General features: G+C 50.2%; 1 protein-coding gene across 4 annotated transcripts in view; it reads left to right on the forward strand.

Annotated features, from left to right (window-relative positions):
• Positions 1-3,153: 3,153 nt before the first annotated feature.
• Positions 3,154-18,758, forward strand: part of PAX3 (paired box 3) — a 75,530-nt gene continuing 59,925 nt past the window's right edge. For 2 of the 4 annotated variants that reach the window (XM_041475770.1, XM_041475772.1), the window contains exons 1-4: positions 3,154-3,400; positions 4,289-4,524; positions 6,117-6,246; positions 6,911-7,045. In XM_041475770.1, coding sequence (XP_041331704.1) covers positions 3,316-3,400; positions 4,289-4,524; positions 6,117-6,246; positions 6,911-7,045 — 586 coding nt within the window. In that variant the 5' untranslated portion in view covers positions 3,154-3,315. The remainder of the gene's footprint in view (positions 3,401-4,288; positions 4,525-6,116; positions 6,247-6,910; positions 7,046-18,758) is intronic. The other 2 variants (XM_041475771.1, XM_041475773.1) reach the window with 1 other exon arrangement.

Consider the following 18,758-nt stretch of genomic DNA (forward strand, 5'->3'; position numbering starts at 1 on the left):
TGAGCGGGAGGCAGAGGGTCCCCAAAGGCACACACCCGCTCGCTATGAGAGAGACGGGGAAAAGAGGGAAACCTGTGCGAAGGGAAAGCCGTGAGGCAGTGGGTGAAGCTGAACTGGGCAGCACCGAGGGTTTTGGGGGTTTTTATTAGGTGTTTATGGCGAGGACAGCGTGGAGTACGAAACAGCAGTTGCAGGCATCCATACTCAATAGTTATGTCAGTTTTGACTTCTTTCGTTCTTTCTTGGGGTTTTTAGTGTTGGTGCTTTTCGATTTTCTTTCTTTTTCTTTCTCTTAAGCACACTTTTATGTATCAAACTGTGTAGTCTCCTCTCCACCTCCTTTGGAAATAGCCGGGGACTTCGCTTCGAAACCCGTATGAGAAATGATTTTGTGCACGCAAAACCGGAAACAGTGTAATTGATTTATTTCTAATAGAGGGGAGACCAACACTGTTTATCGTTCAGAAATGATTGCCTGTGTTCTTAATAGCTCTAATTTTCACTGTCCATTTGATGTGCTGCAGGTTTAATATAGAGCATTTACTAATCCAATTAAAAGTGCACCTGGCCTGGAAGAGCTCTGTAATTAGCAGGAGCGTTTTTAGCTATTTCCACTGGAAAACCGTGAAATCATCTCTGCTGGCCTAAAGGACTGTAATATGGGGGTGGGGGCGAGGAGGGGAGGGAGGAGCGGGGCCAGGCATTCGTGCCTAATCTTTTTGCCTTGAATTTTTCACAGTTCCCGTGCGGGAAGATGAGGCTGTTTCATCGCGGGGCGCTCGGTGTCTGGTAGCACAGGACCGCGAGGGCGAGACTAGGTGGGTTTCACCCGGCTTTCCCCTGTCGTCCATGCGAGCCCGGTCGGGAAGCGTGTCCTGGGGAAGCGCGGCTCGGTTTGGGGCTGCGGGGACGCGCTGGGGCGGCGGGGGCCACGGCAGCCCCACGGGGCCGGGTGCGAACGGGGAACTGGGGCTGCGGGAGCTGCCAGCCCTGTCGGGGGAAGCGTCCGGGCCCCTGCCCCCCGGGAGCGATCGCGGGGAGCAGCGGCGGCTCCGGAGCTCCGGAGCCGGTTTGTGGCAGGGGCGGCACGGGATGGGCCTGGGGCGGCCCCGGCGCGACACCGGCTCCACGCAAAACACGCGGCACGCACACGAAGGCGCGTCCTTAAAGGAGTGGGGAAGCAGCTGAAAAACACTGCCCAGGCTGGCTATCCTGCCGGGATGAGCGGCTCTGCTCCTCCTCCTCCGCGGGCGAGGGGTCGAGACAGTCCCAGTTCGCACTCCTCCTCGCGTGGGCGAGAATTACTGCCCACAGCATCACAATGGCACCCGTCGCGATGGCTAGGAAGGGTTTCTGCTCTTGTGCTCGGAGCCGCAGCGGTACCGGTGGGGAGTGAGTTGGCCACGGGGATGCTATTAGAGCCGTGCGGCCCCGCTCCTCGCCGCGGGGTTCCTAAATGAACTAAACCCTAAGGAGTTTAATATCTTTTTTTAAAATAACGTTTTTACCGACTTCCTCCCTGCAGTAAAAGGCGCGTGGCGAGTGGCGCGGCGTGGTCTGTGGAGCGACGGCTCGGGCCGCACGGCTCCCGCCGCCCCGGCCCGGGCGCTCCCCGGCTGCCGCCGGCGCTCCAAGCCCGGCTCGGCCCGGCTCTCACGGCACTGGGTTCCCGTAGGGCTCGCTAACGGGTTTTCCAGAGCTGCGGCCACCGGAGTGTTTGTGTTCACAAACGCTTTGTGAAACACACGCTGACTTTCACTGAGTATGAACTTTCCCTGCCAGCCTCTTCCTCGGGGTGCGGGAGCGTTCCCGGGCAGCACCCGATGCTGGATCTGTTTGTGTGCCTTTGAAAGCGAGGGAACCACTCGGTTTGGTGTCCGGAGCGTGGGGCTAGAGAGAGAAGCACCCCGCGTGCAGTGGGTGCCGGTTCTTCTGCGGACCCCTCGCTCCCACTGCGGAGCGGAGCCCGATGCAAACTCCGAGTTTCCCCGGGGGCCGCGCCGGGCTGCTGCCGGTCCCTTGACGGCCGGTTCGCTTATTATTAAGGCTCCGGATTTCTACCTAAATAACTCGAACCCCCGCCCACCCTGGGCTCGGCCCCGGCCCCGCAACGATCCTCCGACTCGTAAAGGGAACGCGGACTGGGAGCCCAGAAAACATTTTTCCCCTTCATTTCAAAGGAGGAAACCTGAGCGATTCTCATCCTTTTGATTGATTAAGGTCTTGAATAACTTGAAGCTCGGGAGTGACAGTTCCTGAATAGACGATTGCAAATAAAGAGCCCTGTGGAAAGCCGGGCTGGCACTTCGGAGTGTAAAGGAGGCGAGTTTGCTGGCACTTACCAAGTTATAAATAAAAGGCCGTGCACAATGGTACCTTCTCTAAGGACAGACAGTCTTTACAACACTCCTGGCGTCATATCCTGCTGTGGGCACTCCAGCTCCGAGGCAGACTTTACCTCTTTTATTTTTCCAGCAGTTTAGTTTGAATACTACAATAAATTCCTGGGAACAAACGCTTGTTAGTAAGACTTTAACATGCACCGCCTCGCACCCATACACATATAAACCCTCACGCACACGCGTGAAGCGCAGGGACACCCTTGTCCCACCGGTTTTTAAAAGTAGACATCCCCACGGAGATATCACTGCCAGCTCTTGCTCTCAAAACCGTGAGCACCATTTGTTCCAGAGATGTTTCTTCTGGACGGAGAGAGATTTCGGTTCAAAGTAAATAAGTAAAAGGAAAGAATAAAGGAAGAAGCATTTTTTTTTTCATTAAAATGAAAAAGGTTGTTGCCCCCACCCCGCCGCTGACGCTCGGGGAGCAGAACCAGGAGACAAAACGCTTCGTGGCAGCCAGGCGGAGGCTGTCCCGTGGAGTCCCGCAGTGACACGGGGTCCTGAGGAGTGCGATGTCCAGGCCGGCCCGGTTGTGCTTCCCTCCCGGGGCTGGGGCGGCCGTCGGGGTACCGCGTAGATCCCCATCGCCGGCCGCCCTCTGCTTGCGGGGAAAGGGTCCAGCGCGGCTCTGCCCGCGGGGTCAGCGCGGAGCCGAGCCGAGCCGAGCCGAGCGCCCTCCCCGCTCCCAGCCGCGCCGCCCGGCGGGGCTCCGGCCCGGCCCCTGCCCTCCCGGTGCGGGGCAGCGCGGGTCACTGACAAAGGGGCAGCGGCGGAGCTGCCTCCTCCCCGCCCCTCGGCGGCATCCCCCACCCCCTCCGGGGCCGCTCCTGATTCGGCGGGGCCCGCTGACAGCGCGGGTCTCCCCTAGATCAGCCCTCACCTGGATATAACCCTGCCGGCCGCTGCCGCTGCGATGACAACTCTGGCCGGAGCTGTCCCCAGGATGATGCGCCCCGGGGCCGGGCAGAACTATCCCCGCAGCGGGTTCCCGCTGGAAGGTAAGGCCGCGCCTGTGCTGCTGCCGGTCGGGAAAGGGATAATCATTCTGTGCCGGGACGCCGGAACAAAGCGGTCCCCCCGGCCCGCCGGAACGGGCGCACGGAGTCCTCCAGGATAGCTGCCCGGCTTCCCCCTGGGCTGTCAGAGCAGGGTTTGTCCCAGGACGGGCACGGCTCGGACAGCTGCAGCCGGCGGCTCCGGCCTCGCACGCCCCAGCGGCCCGTCCCGCGAGCGGGAGGTCGGCAGCGCAGCCGGCCCCGCTTCTCGTAGTGGAGTGAAGGGGGGAGATTTGGGGAGCCCAAACTTGGGGAAAAAGTTAGGGAAAAAATTAAATTCGGGTAAAAGCAATGAGAATCGAAAGGAAGTTTAGAGCCGTGGGTCGGCACCGGGCCGCTGCGAGTGGCCGCTGTTAGTTAAGGCAGCGGCGGTGCGAGGGCCCCGCAGTGCCGGGGACTGCCGGGCCCGGGCCCGAGCGAGGACGGGCGGCTGCCGCGCCTCCACCGCCGCTCCCGGGCCGGCCGAGCCGAACCGGGCCGGCCCGCGCTCCGCCGGGGACACTGCGGCCTTCCCGCACCGCTTGCCCGTTCTCCGCCGGAGTCAGGCGGGCTCTGAAAGCCGGCTCCGGCTGAGTGCAACAGGTGAAGCCCGGCCGCCTCCCTGCCCTGCCCGCCGGGCCGGCGGCGCGGTCTCCCCGGGAGCTGCGGGCCCCGAGCGCGCGGCGGGGCGGGCGGGGGTGAGCTGCTTTATGGAAAAGCAAAGGCAAAAATACAGTAACAACAACAACAACAACAAAAGAAAAAAAAAAAAAAAAAAAAAAAACTGCCTGCAGGATCCGAAGGAGACGTTAACGCCATTTACCCCCCTGCCTCCCTTCCCTCCTTTTCTAGTCTCTACCCCTCTAGGCCAGGGCAGAGTCAATCAGCTCGGAGGAGTGTTTATCAATGGCAGGCCTTTACCCAACCATATCCGGCACAAGATAGTGGAGATGGCCCACCATGGCATAAGGCCCTGTGTCATCTCCCGCCAGCTGCGAGTGTCCCACGGCTGCGTCTCCAAAATTCTCTGCAGGTACCAGGAGACGGGCTCCATCCGGCCGGGGGCCATCGGCGGCAGCAAGCCCAAGGTGAGCCTCTCCCGCCCGCCCGGAACCGGGCAAAACCCATTCGCGGTGGCGGGGAGCGAGTTCCGACCGGGACACGGTCCAGGCTGGTCGGCACCGGGGTTTACAGGCGGGACGGCGGCCCCCGGGAGGGCTGGGGGGACCGTGCGAGGCCGGCGGTGGGCGCAGACACTCCATGGGACACAGCACCCCCGCCGTGTCCCCGCCTGTTGCTCTCAAACTTACCGAGGTTTTAGAAAATATTGTTGGAGTTCTTGGAAATAATATACTTTTAATTAAGGAAATGCTATTAAAAAAATACGAAAAAAAAAGCTATTAAAAAAAAAAAAAACAAAAACAAACATAAAACGAAAATAAGGCGAAAAGGGCATTTTTTTTTTTTTTTTTGAGCCCTTGGCTGCCCGGAGCCCCGCGTCCCCCCCGCTCATTTTTCCCGCAGGGGCGCAGGCGGGCCAGAAATGCTTTTAAAAAAAAACCAAAAAAAAAAGCAATAAAAAAAAAAAAAAACAAACAAACAAAAGACGAAAATAAGGAGAAAAGGGCTTTTTTTTTTTTTTTTGAGCGCTTGGCTGCCCGGAGCCCCGCGTGCCCCACGCTCATTTTTCCCGCAGGAGCGCAGGCGGGCTCGGGGCTGCGGGACGGACCGGGATCGGTCCGGTGGTGGAGCTGACCCAGCACGGCTGGATCGGGCCCTCCCCGCTTTCGTTGAAAGCGCAACAAAACGACCTGTATTTCTGTCGGTCTATTTACCGCTCCTTCTCCTGCTCTGTTTACTTTTTCTCTCTGCTCTAGAGCAGCGTGTATTTATAGCTACGCCACCAAAAAGTTTGCGCTAACAATAACGGAGACGAAAATTTTTCCCAAGACTAGGATTCTCCTTCTCTAGCTTTTATTTCCCATTAAAGCGAAGTAAAGGCTTGAGTTTTTATTGGAAGTTGTTGCTAGATTCCCCCCGACACCCCTTCTTTGATTCTTCTAAAGTAGCGAAGCGATGCCCGAACTTTTCCTTTCCGTGTTAGGAGTAGAGGTAATTTTCTATAAGCGTACTACTCAAACGTAAGGCTATTGCCAGCCAGTTCTTTATGTTTGGTTTTTAGTTTTATTTTAAAATCACGAGGGTACCGAAGAAAAATGCCGGTACTCGAACTTCTCCGCGTTTTTATTACGCTGGTTTTTGTTCGGAGCTGCAAACTTTGTTCAGCCGAAACTTTACTGACCTGGAGCTTCGTTGCCCGGAGTCCTCCTCTGGTCGCGACCTGGTATTTTCTCGGCCGCACAGCAGCCTGTGCTGCCTAATTCGGGTTTTCCATGCCGAAGACTCTGTCCCACCTTCCCGGTAAACCCGGTGGATTTTCTGGGACGCTTCGTTTAACGCGGAGTGTGTTCGTTTTATGCGGCCCGTTATTACCTTCTGTGTCCCCTCTTTCTTTACCCTGCCGCATTCGGGTGTTTTATATCGGCGTTTCTAAGCGGGGCCGCTGTCGGCTCTCGCTGACGACGGCGCGGGCGGCTCCGACCGCCCCGGGGCTCTGGCGGCGGCAGCCCCGGTTCCCCCGGCCCTACAGACTGTGCCCGCTCGCTTGTCTTTACTGAAGCAGGTGACGACGCCGGATGTTGAGAAGAAAATAGAGGAATACAAGCGGGAAAACGCGGGCATGTTCAGCTGGGAGATCCGGGACAAGCTGCTGAAGGACGGGGTGTGTGACCGCAACTCGGTACCGTCAGGTACGGAGCGGGGAGTTCGGGGTGTCCCGGAGGGTCGGGGGCGGTCCGGGGAGGTCAGCGCGGTAGCCGGGTGAGCCCCGTCCCCTCGGGATGGGAGCCCTGGGCCGGAGCGGTGCCCACGGAGCCGCCGGCGTTAGCACGCGGTGCCTCCCTCCCGGGAGGATTCCTGCTCTCGGCGGGGTGTTTTCAATTAAATCGCAACTGCAACCCCCTCCCCTCCTCCTCCCGACGCTTCCCCGCCGTCCCCTCCGGGCTGCTGCCGCAGGAGGGCTCGGAGCTTGCCGGAGACGCGGGGCTGGGAAGCAGGAGATGGGGAGCCTCCCTGTGCCGGCGGGTTGCTTGCGGGATGGGGCGGAGGGCACATGCAGCCGGAGCAGTATTTTTGAGGGGTCCGAGGGTCTTTATCACCCGCCACGCAGGCTCGGGGGAAAGAAAGATTCTCGGGAGCCGCTGTGCCCCTGCTGGAGCCCGGTGAGGGACCGTGCCCCGTGAAACCCCCGCGGGGACGGGAGTGACAGGCTGCCTGCCCCAAGTCCCGGCTGGCAGTGGCCGAGGGACACAGGCCAGTGGCTCTGAGGGGGGACTCGGCTTCCCGGGCTGGCCCGAGAGCCGCGGGGGGCTGCTGGGGACGAGCCGGTCACAGCTCTGCACTCCCCCCCTGAAGTGAGCTCCATCAGCCGCATCCTGCGGAGCAAGTTTGGGAAAGGCGAGGAAGAGGAGGCTGAGCTGGAAAGAAAAGAGGTGGAGGAAGGCGACAAGAAGGCCAAGCACAGCATTGATGGCATCCTCAGCGAAAGAGGTAAAGTCCTGCTTGCTCTCCGTGGAGCCCTGCGACGGCCCAGTGCCAGTCCCAGGTGCTGGTGGCTATCGCTCCCAGTCTCCAGAGGTTGTCCTGGGGCCAGCCCAGCGGGAGGTGTAGGGCGAGCGAGCCCTGCCAGCCTGGCTGCCAGATCCCATCTTATCCCACTGCCCCAGCGGAGCAACCCCACAGTGTGCGGGAATGGCGCAGAGGCTGCAACAAAGATGGGAGGCAGCGCTAGTCTGGCTTTCAGGAAGCAGGGAGGGTTGGGGCCACCACAGAGCCCCTCACCACAGCCGTGCACGGGCTCCTCTCCCAAACCAAGCAAAAGGCTGCAGCTGCATAGGAGGGGTAGCTGTAGCAAAAGCCTGCGGAGCCTCAAGTCTCTGCAGTCTGAGCAGGGCAGGGAGACACATGTTTTGTTTTTTCTGCTCTTAAAACTGCTGGGGAGAGCATGTGTTGGTGTTTGGCCCGCGACTGCGAGGAGGTTGCAACCTGAACAAGGCGGAGGTGAAGGGCTGCTGCGGGGGGACAGCTGCTGCTCCCGCTGGAGCCGTGCCTGGCTCCCGGCCGGGCCAGGGTGCAGGGGCAGGCAGGGCCCGGCCCGGCCGCCTGTGCGTGGAAGTTGCTGCCCAGCGCAGGCACAGGCACTGGAGAAGGCGAGACAAAAGTACCAAATGAGCTGGTCAAACATTTGTACAACTTTTCCAGCTTTTACAAAGAAGGCCTTCTATACACAATCTACACTTGGAGATGAACTTGGAAAACAAAGAGGGGGGAGTCCATTGAAACTCACACTTTGGCTTTGCACAGACAAAGCTTCAGCTAGCAGCAGCTTGATGTGAACAAAAGAAGGCAACCTTTTTATAATTCAAGGAGAAAAGAAGAGAAAACAGCCCCACAAAAGGCTGAGAAAAGACATTATGGGCTTGCAATGAGGGATGAATTATTCAATGAGCGCCTAATAGCTGATGCTCCACTCAGTTTTATGGACTCTCAAACGTGGAAAAAAAATAGCTGTTTTTAGAGAGAAAATGTTTACAGCATTTCTAGACATCAAGGGATGCTGGTGCTGTGCAAGGACAACAGAAATCCGTTCTTTGACAGTAGGACATGTCCTTGTTTCGTTAGAACAAACCCCTAAACCCTCCTAAAACGTAGTTTTCAACTGTTATTAAAACTTTCAGGGAAGCCTCATCTTCTGTGTGTTTGTGGTTGCAAGGAGGTGTGTAGTACAGACATGCAGAAGATGCTAACAAAATTAGAGGTTTTAAGGCCAGAAGGCACAGTTTGATTGCCTGGTCGAGTTGCCTCCATATGATGGGTCCAGAGTTCCCTCCAGCATCTCCTTCAACATAGGATTTTTCCAAGAGGGATGTGCACCAAGGGAAAAATAGCTAAATTCAGTGCCCTAGTTGTTAAATAAGCTTTGCTGCGTTCTTCAATTTCTTGACAGAGATTAGAAACAGAAGATAGTAAGCCTTGATAATATCACTGCTTTATGGAACAAAGAGTGGTTAATAGAGACAGCAAGAGAAAAAATACTGTTATCAATATAACCCATCCTTCTGTTTCTCTTTGAAACAGTCTTCCTGTTCTTTAACTGTTTAAAGTGGGGCTCCTGATTTATTATAAATCAGTGTCTGGGTGCGTGGCTGCCTTCCACCAGTCCAGGGGAGCCCCAAAACTCTTGCAGGAAAGCCGCTGGAGCTGGTGATGCCTTGCTGCAAGAGTGGCTCGCTCGTGCCTCCCAGCACAGTCGTAGGAGGAGGCTGCTGCCATGTACCCTCTCTTTCACTTTCTGTGGATGCGAGTGTCTAACTTTATTTGTTTTGAGTTCAATCAGTAGCAATTTTCCCCTTGATTACATGGGGTAGTGTAGTCCTCTCCTGCCCTAGGCATGCAGGTTTTTTGCTGCGTGAACGTGACCGGACAGTTCCGTGGAAACGGCAGCTTTGGTAATCCCATCTGTTCTGTGACAGTGGCTGGGAAGGCTTGGCAGTGTGAGGGAGAGTGAGCTCTTCCCCACAGCAACGCCGGCTCCCCCTCCCTGACTAGCAAGCTGTTGCTTAATCTCATTACTGGAGTGGCTGGGATGCTGCAGTGCGAGCGCGCTGCTGCTCCAGAAAACATTTGTTGCCTCACTCGTGCCCTGCATGGAGTGTGATAATATAGCCACAGCACACCAGTGACACCATTACAAGAAAAGAATAACCATAAAAGAAGCCCACCACTACTTTCTGTATCTGACCAACAACAAAAAGTTCTGCTTCAACTCCATTGCCAGGCGAGGAGCTTTGATTTCACTCCATCTATAAAAGCAATCCTGCGCTGTTACTAAAATAACTGGCAGCGCTCCTCAGGATTTTGATGCCACAGGATCATATTTGCCAGCACCCACCAGCTTGGCTACAAGGCCTGTTGTGGCAGAGGGTGCCCGCTGCAAATGCATCTCAGATGCCCTTCTGACACTTGGGTTGCTTGCGGAATGTCCAAAGGGTATCCATGTGCTGTGCAGCAAAACCCTCGGTGCCAGCCCAGCGCCGAGCGCTCTGCATTACAGAGGGGAAAAAGTGCGGGATTTTGTGCAATGTGAGGAGTTTTTGTAGCCCTGTTCTTGGGGGCTTGAGGTATCCTGGAGCTTGGGTGCCAGGGAAGGCTGTGGGATAGGTCAGAAAGTGACTCCTGAGGCTGTTCACGATGGCTTTTCTGCTCGGGAGCACACATTAGTGCTGGACTTTTGCTGGCACTGCCTGAAATCCCCTCCTCACCATGGGCCTTTGGGTGACTCAAGGAGTGGTATTTTTTCTAAGGACAAGGACAAGATTTGTCATTTTAATGGTAGCTAATTCAAGATTTAGGGAGCATTTACAGCAGAGTGGGATTAGAGAGAAGGGAAATATGATATTTTTTAAAAATGTGTATCATTGTGTATCACTGGGCTCTCTCCCACCACATATATGGGTGTAGGTAAACTTTTGTATGGCTGGTGTGATTCTGTTCCAGCCTCTCTTCCTGGACACTTACACGTGATTCTCACACAGTTTACAGATGCCACATGTGCAGCCCTGTACGTGCTGTATTTCAGTGTTTCTGCCAGCGTCACCCTCAACTCTGGTTCTGGGGATATATTTAAAGAAAACTTGATTGTCAGAGTGTGTATCAGGAGGCTGATAGCTCTATAACAGCATATCTGTATTTCTGCACGCATGATAATTTTTTTCTTAAAGGCACAAGCCATAAATAAAGAACACCAGAAAGTTTTGTGCCTTTATGTGGCACATCAGGGCTTATTTTTAGCATAGCCACTACAGAAGAGGGACTTGCTTGTACCTTTGGTGGGAGTTATGTGCGGCATGGTTTGCTGACTAATCCGATAACTCCCCCCTTCATAAAATAGCTGTTGTTTTCTGGCAGCAACCAGTGGCTTTCAGCACTGCAGCGATGGGGCAGAGCTGGTCCCCGGCCTTCTGGGGAGGGGGCTGGGGCCGGGACCCCCCTCCCGGCCTCAAAGGGGGCCTCTGTTCCCAGCCAGCGGAATTGGCCCCCGGGCCCTGTCCCGGCGGATCCTCCCCCAGTCATGCGCACCCGTCCAAAAAGAGCCCTACTCATCCCAAGCCTCTACCCTTGGCTGTACTGAGAGCAATTCAGGCTACAGCAGACTAAATTGCCTCCTTTATTTTCTTCTTACTTTCATCTTGGACCAAACCCTTCCCCCTTTCCCTCCCCTTCCTCTTTTCTTTTTTTTCTGTGTGCCTGAGGCTCACATTAATACAATTTCGGCACCACCCCTATTTTAGAGTGTGTATGTGGGGAGTTTGAGGGGGTAGGAAAAAAAAGGACCTTAGCACAAAAGCCCTGCTCAGCAGCTCGAAAGTTCAAGCTGCTGCTGCCTCTCTAGCTGTGTGATGCTTTTCCTGTTTGTGAGTTTTGGGAAACATTTTTGCTTTGTACTGTAATGGAATTAGAGGACAGATGCTGACTGTAAATGGGACACGCGACTACCAGCCCCTAGCTTAAATATTTAGATGCAATGTTACAATTACTGACTTGATGCAGGAGGCTTTGAAGTGGTGGCACATGATCTAAAGGGTAGCTCGAGCTAGATGGGCTGGCAGATGTTTTGATTAGGGCTGGTCAGTATCATGCAGCCAGTTATTTTTAGATTGCTAAACTAATAAAGACACTTTATTAAGGGAGAAGATTAACATGGATATCAGTTTGAGTCATTCATTTCTGCATAGGAGACTGTTGGATTAGTGGCTGGAGCATGGGATGAGTCAGATGCTGAGTTAGATTTTGGTTGCACGGGTTGTCTTGGTTTTTCTCCGGTGTCCTGTCCCAAGATGCAGTGGTAGGAGGATTTAGGTGCTGTGTGAAATGCTGTTGTGGGCTGAGAAGCACAGTTTGTTCCCTTGCTCAGTGTTCATGGTAAAGATTCACTTATTGAGTGTGATGTGATAGCTGTGGCTGCAGGCAGTTATCTCCTTGAGCCTGAAATTTCATGCAGTACACAATGTATTGCTCACTAGCAGGTCTAAGAAATCAACTTGTTACTTGAACAGTGTCGTTTCTGAGGCCCTCAGAGCTGACAAGAAAATAGTACTTAATTAAGAAAAACTCCCTAGTGAGTCCAGATTTGGCTCAAGAGAGACAGTGCCAACTATATTTTCTGTCTTTTTTCCCTTCTCTTTCCTCATGTCTTAATAGTGAGAGTCCAGGCAGAACAAACAGGTATTGCACAGGCGCAAATTGGTGTAGGTGATTCCATGCAAACCCAGCACAGCTTTGTTTCTTCTGCCTGACCCATCGTCACTGTGGGGCTCTGGGCCAGGCTTCTTCTTCCAAATAATAATAATAATAATAATAATAATAATGATAATAATAATATTAGTAACGACTGATGAGCTCAGCAGTGAATAATGACCTCACCATGAAGTGAGAGTGTGATGTCCCAGCATGCTGAGCATTTTTAGAAAGGTGCTAAATGTTTGACTTTAGGGTGACTTCAAAGTGGAGTTTGCTCTTCCAGAGCTGCCGGGGGTGGGGGGGGGGGGCCAGCCCATTCCCTCCTGTCTTGAAGTGGGGGATTTTGAGGAGAGTGCTAATTGTCAGACTAACTGCAGGCTAATCGTCTGACAAAAGCACCAGTAATATTTCCAGCTGTGGGAAGAAAGGGTGTTAATCTAGCAGCGACTCTCTGAAGTAATATATGTACACATCATATCCTTGGCTTGAAATCATGATTTTATTAGTGGCTTTGAATGTTTTGCCATCTGAGGGACGCTTTCTTCAACTCAAGAGTCAGCGCCTGTTCAAGCAGAATTGCTGTGGGCATCCTTTCCAGTTCTTCTAATTGCATATATCTAGAACAAAGCTGAATGTTATTTCAGCAAATGTCAGGATTGCTTCACACACAGCAGTCGATTAACTTGAATTTGTACCCAAGTTAGCACCTTATTTGGTTGCTTTGAAATCTTCGTCTATTAGACTAAAAGGGTGTCATTCCAGAAAGGCAGAGGCAAGAAGCAGTTGGTTGACTTTGGTACGGCGAGGACTTCCTCTGAGAATGTGATTTATGTATTTGGCTTTCCAGATTCTCCTGTGATTGCAGGATCTGTGATGTCAGTAGGAATTTACCCTAATAGGCATCAGGCTTTTCTTGGAACCAGCTCTGTAGTGTGCCGAGGAGCTGCAGCTCTGGGGGGGATGCTCGGGTCTGGGATGTGAGAGGGGTTTGCTCGCTTGCTCGGCAGTGCTGCAGATGCGGTGCCGGGCAGTCCCTCTCAAAGGACCTATTCATGTGTGCAGCGCTGCTCACGTGGGCTGGCCAGGCAGCAGTGGGGCCCAAATTTGTTCTATTCTGTCAGTAAAAAGTACCCACTGCACGAGAGTGTGACTTCAATCCCGAGTGAAACTCCGGCAAAACTCTCACTGAGGGCAAGGACCTTTGTGTCTCAGTTTACACAGAGGTAGCAGTGGAATCAGAAGACAGACAGAGATTTTAGTTAGATAAAAAGCTAATTAACAATTAATGCTGTAAGTAAAAGCCAATACCGATAAAATTCTTAAAACAAATAATTTCCCGTGTCTGAGTTTGAATAGTGATTCTCTGTTATATCATGCAAATACAACACTTTTATCTAACACTTATTTAGGGAACATTTATTTTGGTTTGGGTTTACTTATTGATAAGGGTTGGAACAGGCTTTAGGAGAGGGAAGCCAATAAAGCTGATAGTGATAAATTATCATGAGTCCCCAGAGCTGTGTAATAAAACTGCATTGGGAAATGAAGCAGAACTACAAAGTGCTCTCTGGTTAATTTAAGAAGAAATTGAGTGAAACACAAAGCAATAAATCAGAGCAAGCCAGTCAATGTGAATTTCTCCATGTAAATGTCACTTTAAATCCTATGTAGCAAACATATGTGGCCAGAGAAAGAACAAAATATAGAAATAAAAATGCAGGATACTTCCAAGTGGTCCCTGAACGCTGAGCTTTCTGGCTAATAAAAATGATGTACAGTAATGTAATTCACCACAAGACCTTGCTTAGCCTAGTGTGAATGTGGCATTTTACTTTACTTGCCCTGGAGTACTCCTGCCCCATGCTGTTAAACTAATTCATTTTAAATCACTCTGCCCAGAAAAAAGTGAAGCGTAATGAAATTAAAACTCACTGAGGGCACATTAGAGTTAAAGTGTGTCATGTGCTGAGATTATTTAGTTAAGGGAGTTTGATGTAATTGTTGACAGGTCGTTTATTCATCCTAGTAAATAAAGATTCACGAACTATTAAGAATGTGCATATATAACTAGTAAGACAGTAAAAGGCAATTAAGCAGTCAGTTTAATGTCTTATCTTGCTGGTTGCCCTACAGTTGTTTTACAACTAGGAATTAAAATTTGAAAAGAAAGTTTTCAGTGTCCCTGGCCAAATATTGATTAAGTAGTTGTTTGCTGATGCCATTGTGGCACATAAAAAGGCCAGTGGTTCTGCCCCTTGTTGTTCATCTTCCATTGTTGCTGATTCTTAACCTCGGAGATCAAAGGAGGATCATTTCAGTTTATCTGTCTTGGAAAATCCTTCTTTGCTCCTAAACCCGTATGGATTAATGGCCAAATTGTCTTTAATGAGATGTGAAATTTGAATGGAATCCTTATTTTGCATGGTCTGTTGAATGTATACACTGTATGCTCTTACAGTTTTGTGGGTTTTTTTCTTTAGCATTACCGGATTTGATTTTGTTTCAATCACTTTATTTTTAGTATACAGTGCATTGAAATGTTACTATTGTAGCAGGTAAAATACAATGTACTTAACTGAATTTTGCTAAAACTATTTTTATTGCATGTAATCTTTTTGATGAGTGTAGCCTGAAGGGAGAAAAAAAAAAAAATTGTGTTCGTATACCAAATCACACAGGAGATAAATATCCAGGGCTGCCAATAAAAGAGAGGGAGCTTGAGAAGCCAGCCCATTCTCCAGGCTGGGCTCTCAGAATATAGGGGATGCAAACAAGCTTGCAACATTTGTTTGGTCATTTTCTTCAGTTTGGATTTTATGGCCCCTACTTGCCTCAGCTAGAATAGTTGTGCTGTGCCTTCTCCCAAAAAAAGGGAAGTTGGATTGACGAGGCTGCACAGAAAAACAAGCAAGAGCCCTGGAGAACAATCAGTTCCTTGTTGCATGGCAGAAAGCTATATTTATTTCAGAGACAGTAAAATGTATCCCACCACATCCTCAGTAGAAAAGGCTGCGCAATCTGGATGTGTTTTCTTGTTATTATGACACGAGTTTTCATCCGAATCGTGAGGTATGGGAGTGTTAGACCCAGCTCCCACTGCATCCACCAGACACACTTTGAATTTAGCTACACAAACAGTAGTAAGAAGCCTGTGAAACCAGAAAGCCTCTCCTGTGTTGCATTAATTTTTAGGTGGGTGCGTGGGTCTCCTCTGCTGTTGTGAAAAACAGCTGAGTAAAGGATAAGACAAAATTTTTTAATCATCTTTTTCTCATTGTCTTTCTTAAATACACTCTGCTTCCATTCTGTCTGGTTACTGCTGATTAAAATATCAGTCTGTGCATGCTTTGTAAGTGCCCAGCTACTTTAGGAGATATTTTGTCCCAGAGTAAGAGCTAACACTCTTCGAAAGCATTTTAGATACAAATTTCCTCAAAGTCCATGAACTCAACTTTTTTGTTTCCATAGAGAGCTGTGGTGAGCACAGCAATATCCAAACTACCTTTTGATTTTTTTTTAACAGATATTTGCCTGGTTGTAGAGTTTCTGCCAAATATGATTAGTGTTTATATCATGCACAAGCCCATATAAGGACCAGTCTTAAGGATTTTTATATTTATGATATGCCTCGTGTTGGATGTCTGATCTAAAAATGACTATGCAGTAATTTCTTTATCAGATATATTGTCATAAAGATGGCTGTGCTTTGAATAGTATGAGGAATAAACTGCCTGTGGCTGACAATTCTGCAAGCAGACAGCTTATTCAGCCCCTGTCAAATCTTATTCACCTTACTTAAATGAGCAGGACTGTTCATGCCAATATAATCAGAATCTCTTCCATGTACTAGCCTGGAAAAGCAATAAGCAACCACAGCTCTTTTGGCAAAATTACTCTGCACGTTGTTAAAAATGTAACCCATCTACCCCCTGCGAGGCAGTAGCACCGACCATACTCAGTGTAACCAAACTGTACTTAAAACTGGTTTTCATCTCTGTTTTTAACTGTCCCAGGGAGGATGGAGATGAGCACGGACAGGCTTTATAGAAACCAGGCTAGCAGAGTAGCGGGAATGTTTCCACAGAAAATCCGTTTTTACTGAAGATGGTGCGGCAGGACTTCCTTTCGTTTTTGACCTAAGGGCTGCTGTTTGATCCGCTGTGAAGTGCTGAAGGGTCAGAGCGTGAGTGGGGGAATCTGTGCCCCAGTAAATACTCTGACACCTACCCAGCCCCTCCTGTCAGGCTGAGTGCTGAGAAAAATCTTGCACAGAACTAGCTGGAAGTCAGGACTCAGCTGGTTTCTCAAAAAGCAAAATAAGTTCTTTTCAGAAGGAAAGGGTTTAAAAAAAACCAAAAGGAAGCGGAAATTATTCAGCTAAAGAAAATGGGAAATGAAATACACTGTTTCACAATGAAATCCTGAAAAGTACAGATTTTGAAAAAAAAATTCTCTGGAATTCCATTTACCAAGGGATAAATCAAATAACTCCACTGCAGATGGTGGACTGATGCTGTTGTGTGGCGAACGCTGATTTAAATTATCAGTATTTACATAGAAGAAGAGATACTTCCAAACAACTACTAGCTATGGAGTGATGGTCTAAGTGAGTAGTCATCAAATCTTGATGGTGTGATTTTATAGATGGAGATCTACAAATTTTTTCTGTAGAATTTTAACACGTGGTGCAGAGAAAGGCATCGTGTGTACCTCCCTTGCTGCGTGTGGTGGCTATTCCCTGTATGGTATATGACTTCACTGTGTTCTTTGTCTGTGGAACTGGAAAATAATAGAAGAAAACATTCAGGAATCTATTTAGAAGATTATACAATAGATGTCACAGTTAGGAAAAAGCCCTGTGGGTTCATCCCTGCTTTAGCACAGTTGATTTGACCTGCTCTCTTTTAAATCAACAGGCTCAAGCAAAAATGCTTGAATATTTGGCAGCTACATAGAAAACCACACAAACCCCTGTTGCTTTAGTACCCACAACTTGTTTTCCAACAAATACAGTGTTGTCTTTTGAAAACCCCTTAAAGCTAACTGCTTGTCCACCTCTTCTGAACAGCACTGAGTCTGGCGTGAGCTGCATGTTGTGTGCACTGGGGCAGGGCTGAAGCAGCCAGAAGCATTGCAGGGTCTCAGGATGCTCACGTGTCCTCCTGAAAATGCAAAATGGCTGCATACAGCAGACATATTTTTCAATCTTTTTGTTATTTCCATCTCTATGTTTTAAAAGTTTCTTGAGACCAAATGTTACTGGCATTTACACCAGAACAGTCAGGGCTGTGCAGGTTACTTAGCATCGAATTTGGCCCTCCATGAAAGTTTAATCACATTCCAAATTTGAGGGAACATATTCACTTTCTCAGACTTAGCAAGACCTTATAGTGCTAAACATCTATTTTTGCTGGTAAAGAAGAGATCTGACACAGCCAGTAAGCGTAGTTAAAATGCTGCAAGCAGAGCAAATTAAAAAAAGCTGCTTTAGAGAATGGCACTTAATTTTTCTAACATATGATTTAGCAAAAAAAAAAAAAAAAAAAAAAAAAGGAAAAAAACCCCCCCTAGCTCTTTGGTGTAAGAAAAAAAAAAAAAAAAAAAAAAAAAAAAAAAAAAGGCAAACAACCCCCCTAGCTCTCTGCTGTAAGGAGCTCTGTAACCAATCTGCTCCATCAGTCCTGGCAGGGTGGGAGGCAGTGCTGCTCCCTCTGATTTCTGGCTCCTCCCTGGCTGAAGGGTATCAGGAGGGGAGGCACACTCTGTCCCCATATGCAACATTCCTGTCCTTGGTCCCAGTCGACACAACAAATGAAATTTTTGGAAGGACACCATGTAATTTGAATGGTTGTCAAACCTTATAGTATGATGGGTGTAAAGAGGGTTTGTCCCCAGGCTGTAAGAAGTCACTTAGCCAAGGAAGAACTTAAATCAGAATTCAATGTTGCTGTGCTTCTCCTGTATTGGCAGTCAAAAAGATGGAGTGATGATTGATGACATAAATATTTCTGTTAATCTGATATCAGAAACAGAATTTTCAGCCCTGGAAGACTAAATCAGAGACAGAAATTTAAAGTGAATATCAAAAAAATCATAACTATAGCTAGTATCTGAATCCTGGTAATGATAGTCATAAATAAAACACCCTAGAAAAGTGTTATGAGGGGGGAAAAAAAAGATCCTCCAGGTGATGAAAATGTTGGGGGGGACTCACCTGTTCCTGTTCTTGAGTGCTACCCTGCAGAAAAGGGACCACTCTGCTGAAGGACCAGGCCAGCTGGTGCTGAGTGCCTGGCTGCTGGGCAGCAGCAGCAGCGGGGTTCCAGCCTGGCAAAGGGGAACCCTTTGGATGCACCTCGGTGTTGCTCCGCCTGTTTCAGCCTCGGGGTTTCTGTGGAGTGCCGTGCCCTTAGGGTGCCTTGGGCCCCTTTCAGGGCCAGATCCTGTGGCTGAAAGAGCCATTGTGCTTCTCTGAGTGCCAGCTTGAAGCAGGGAGCACAGTCCCGGCAACCCAGGGCTGGGTGCAGGGCTGGCTCCCAGCCCAGGTGGGAGCTGGGGCTACCCTGTTCCCAACCCAGGCAGCTCCTCGCTCTGCCCTTTTCTTCTGGGAGGCTTGCAATTGATTTCTTTGTATTTATTGTGAGGTTTAAAGCTTGCACAGGACCGTTGTGTTCTCGAGGTGCAGACAGGGGGGCCACAGTGATGCTTTGCAGGTGGCGCTTTGCACTTGGTGACATTCAGCTGGTGGAGTGGGTGCCTCGGGTCCCTGTGATTTGGGCTGAAGGGCTTGCTCCCACCCTTGCACAGCTGCTGCTGGTTTGCTCCTGTGCAAAAGAGGCTGCCCAGCCCATCTTTCCATAGGCTTTGACTTTCTTCTGACTAGGCTGTGGTGAGTGTGGGTCTGTGTCTTTGAATTGGGCTAAGGGATCTTTTTTAATACTCCTTTTGAGTAGGAAGGAATGAT

Source organism: Pyrgilauda ruficollis, unplaced genomic scaffold, assembly GCF_017590135.1.
Source record: "Pyrgilauda ruficollis isolate IOZ18807 unplaced genomic scaffold, ASM1759013v1 scaffold36, whole genome shotgun sequence".
Taxonomy (NCBI): Eukaryota; Metazoa; Chordata; class Aves; order Passeriformes; family Passeridae; genus Pyrgilauda; species Pyrgilauda ruficollis.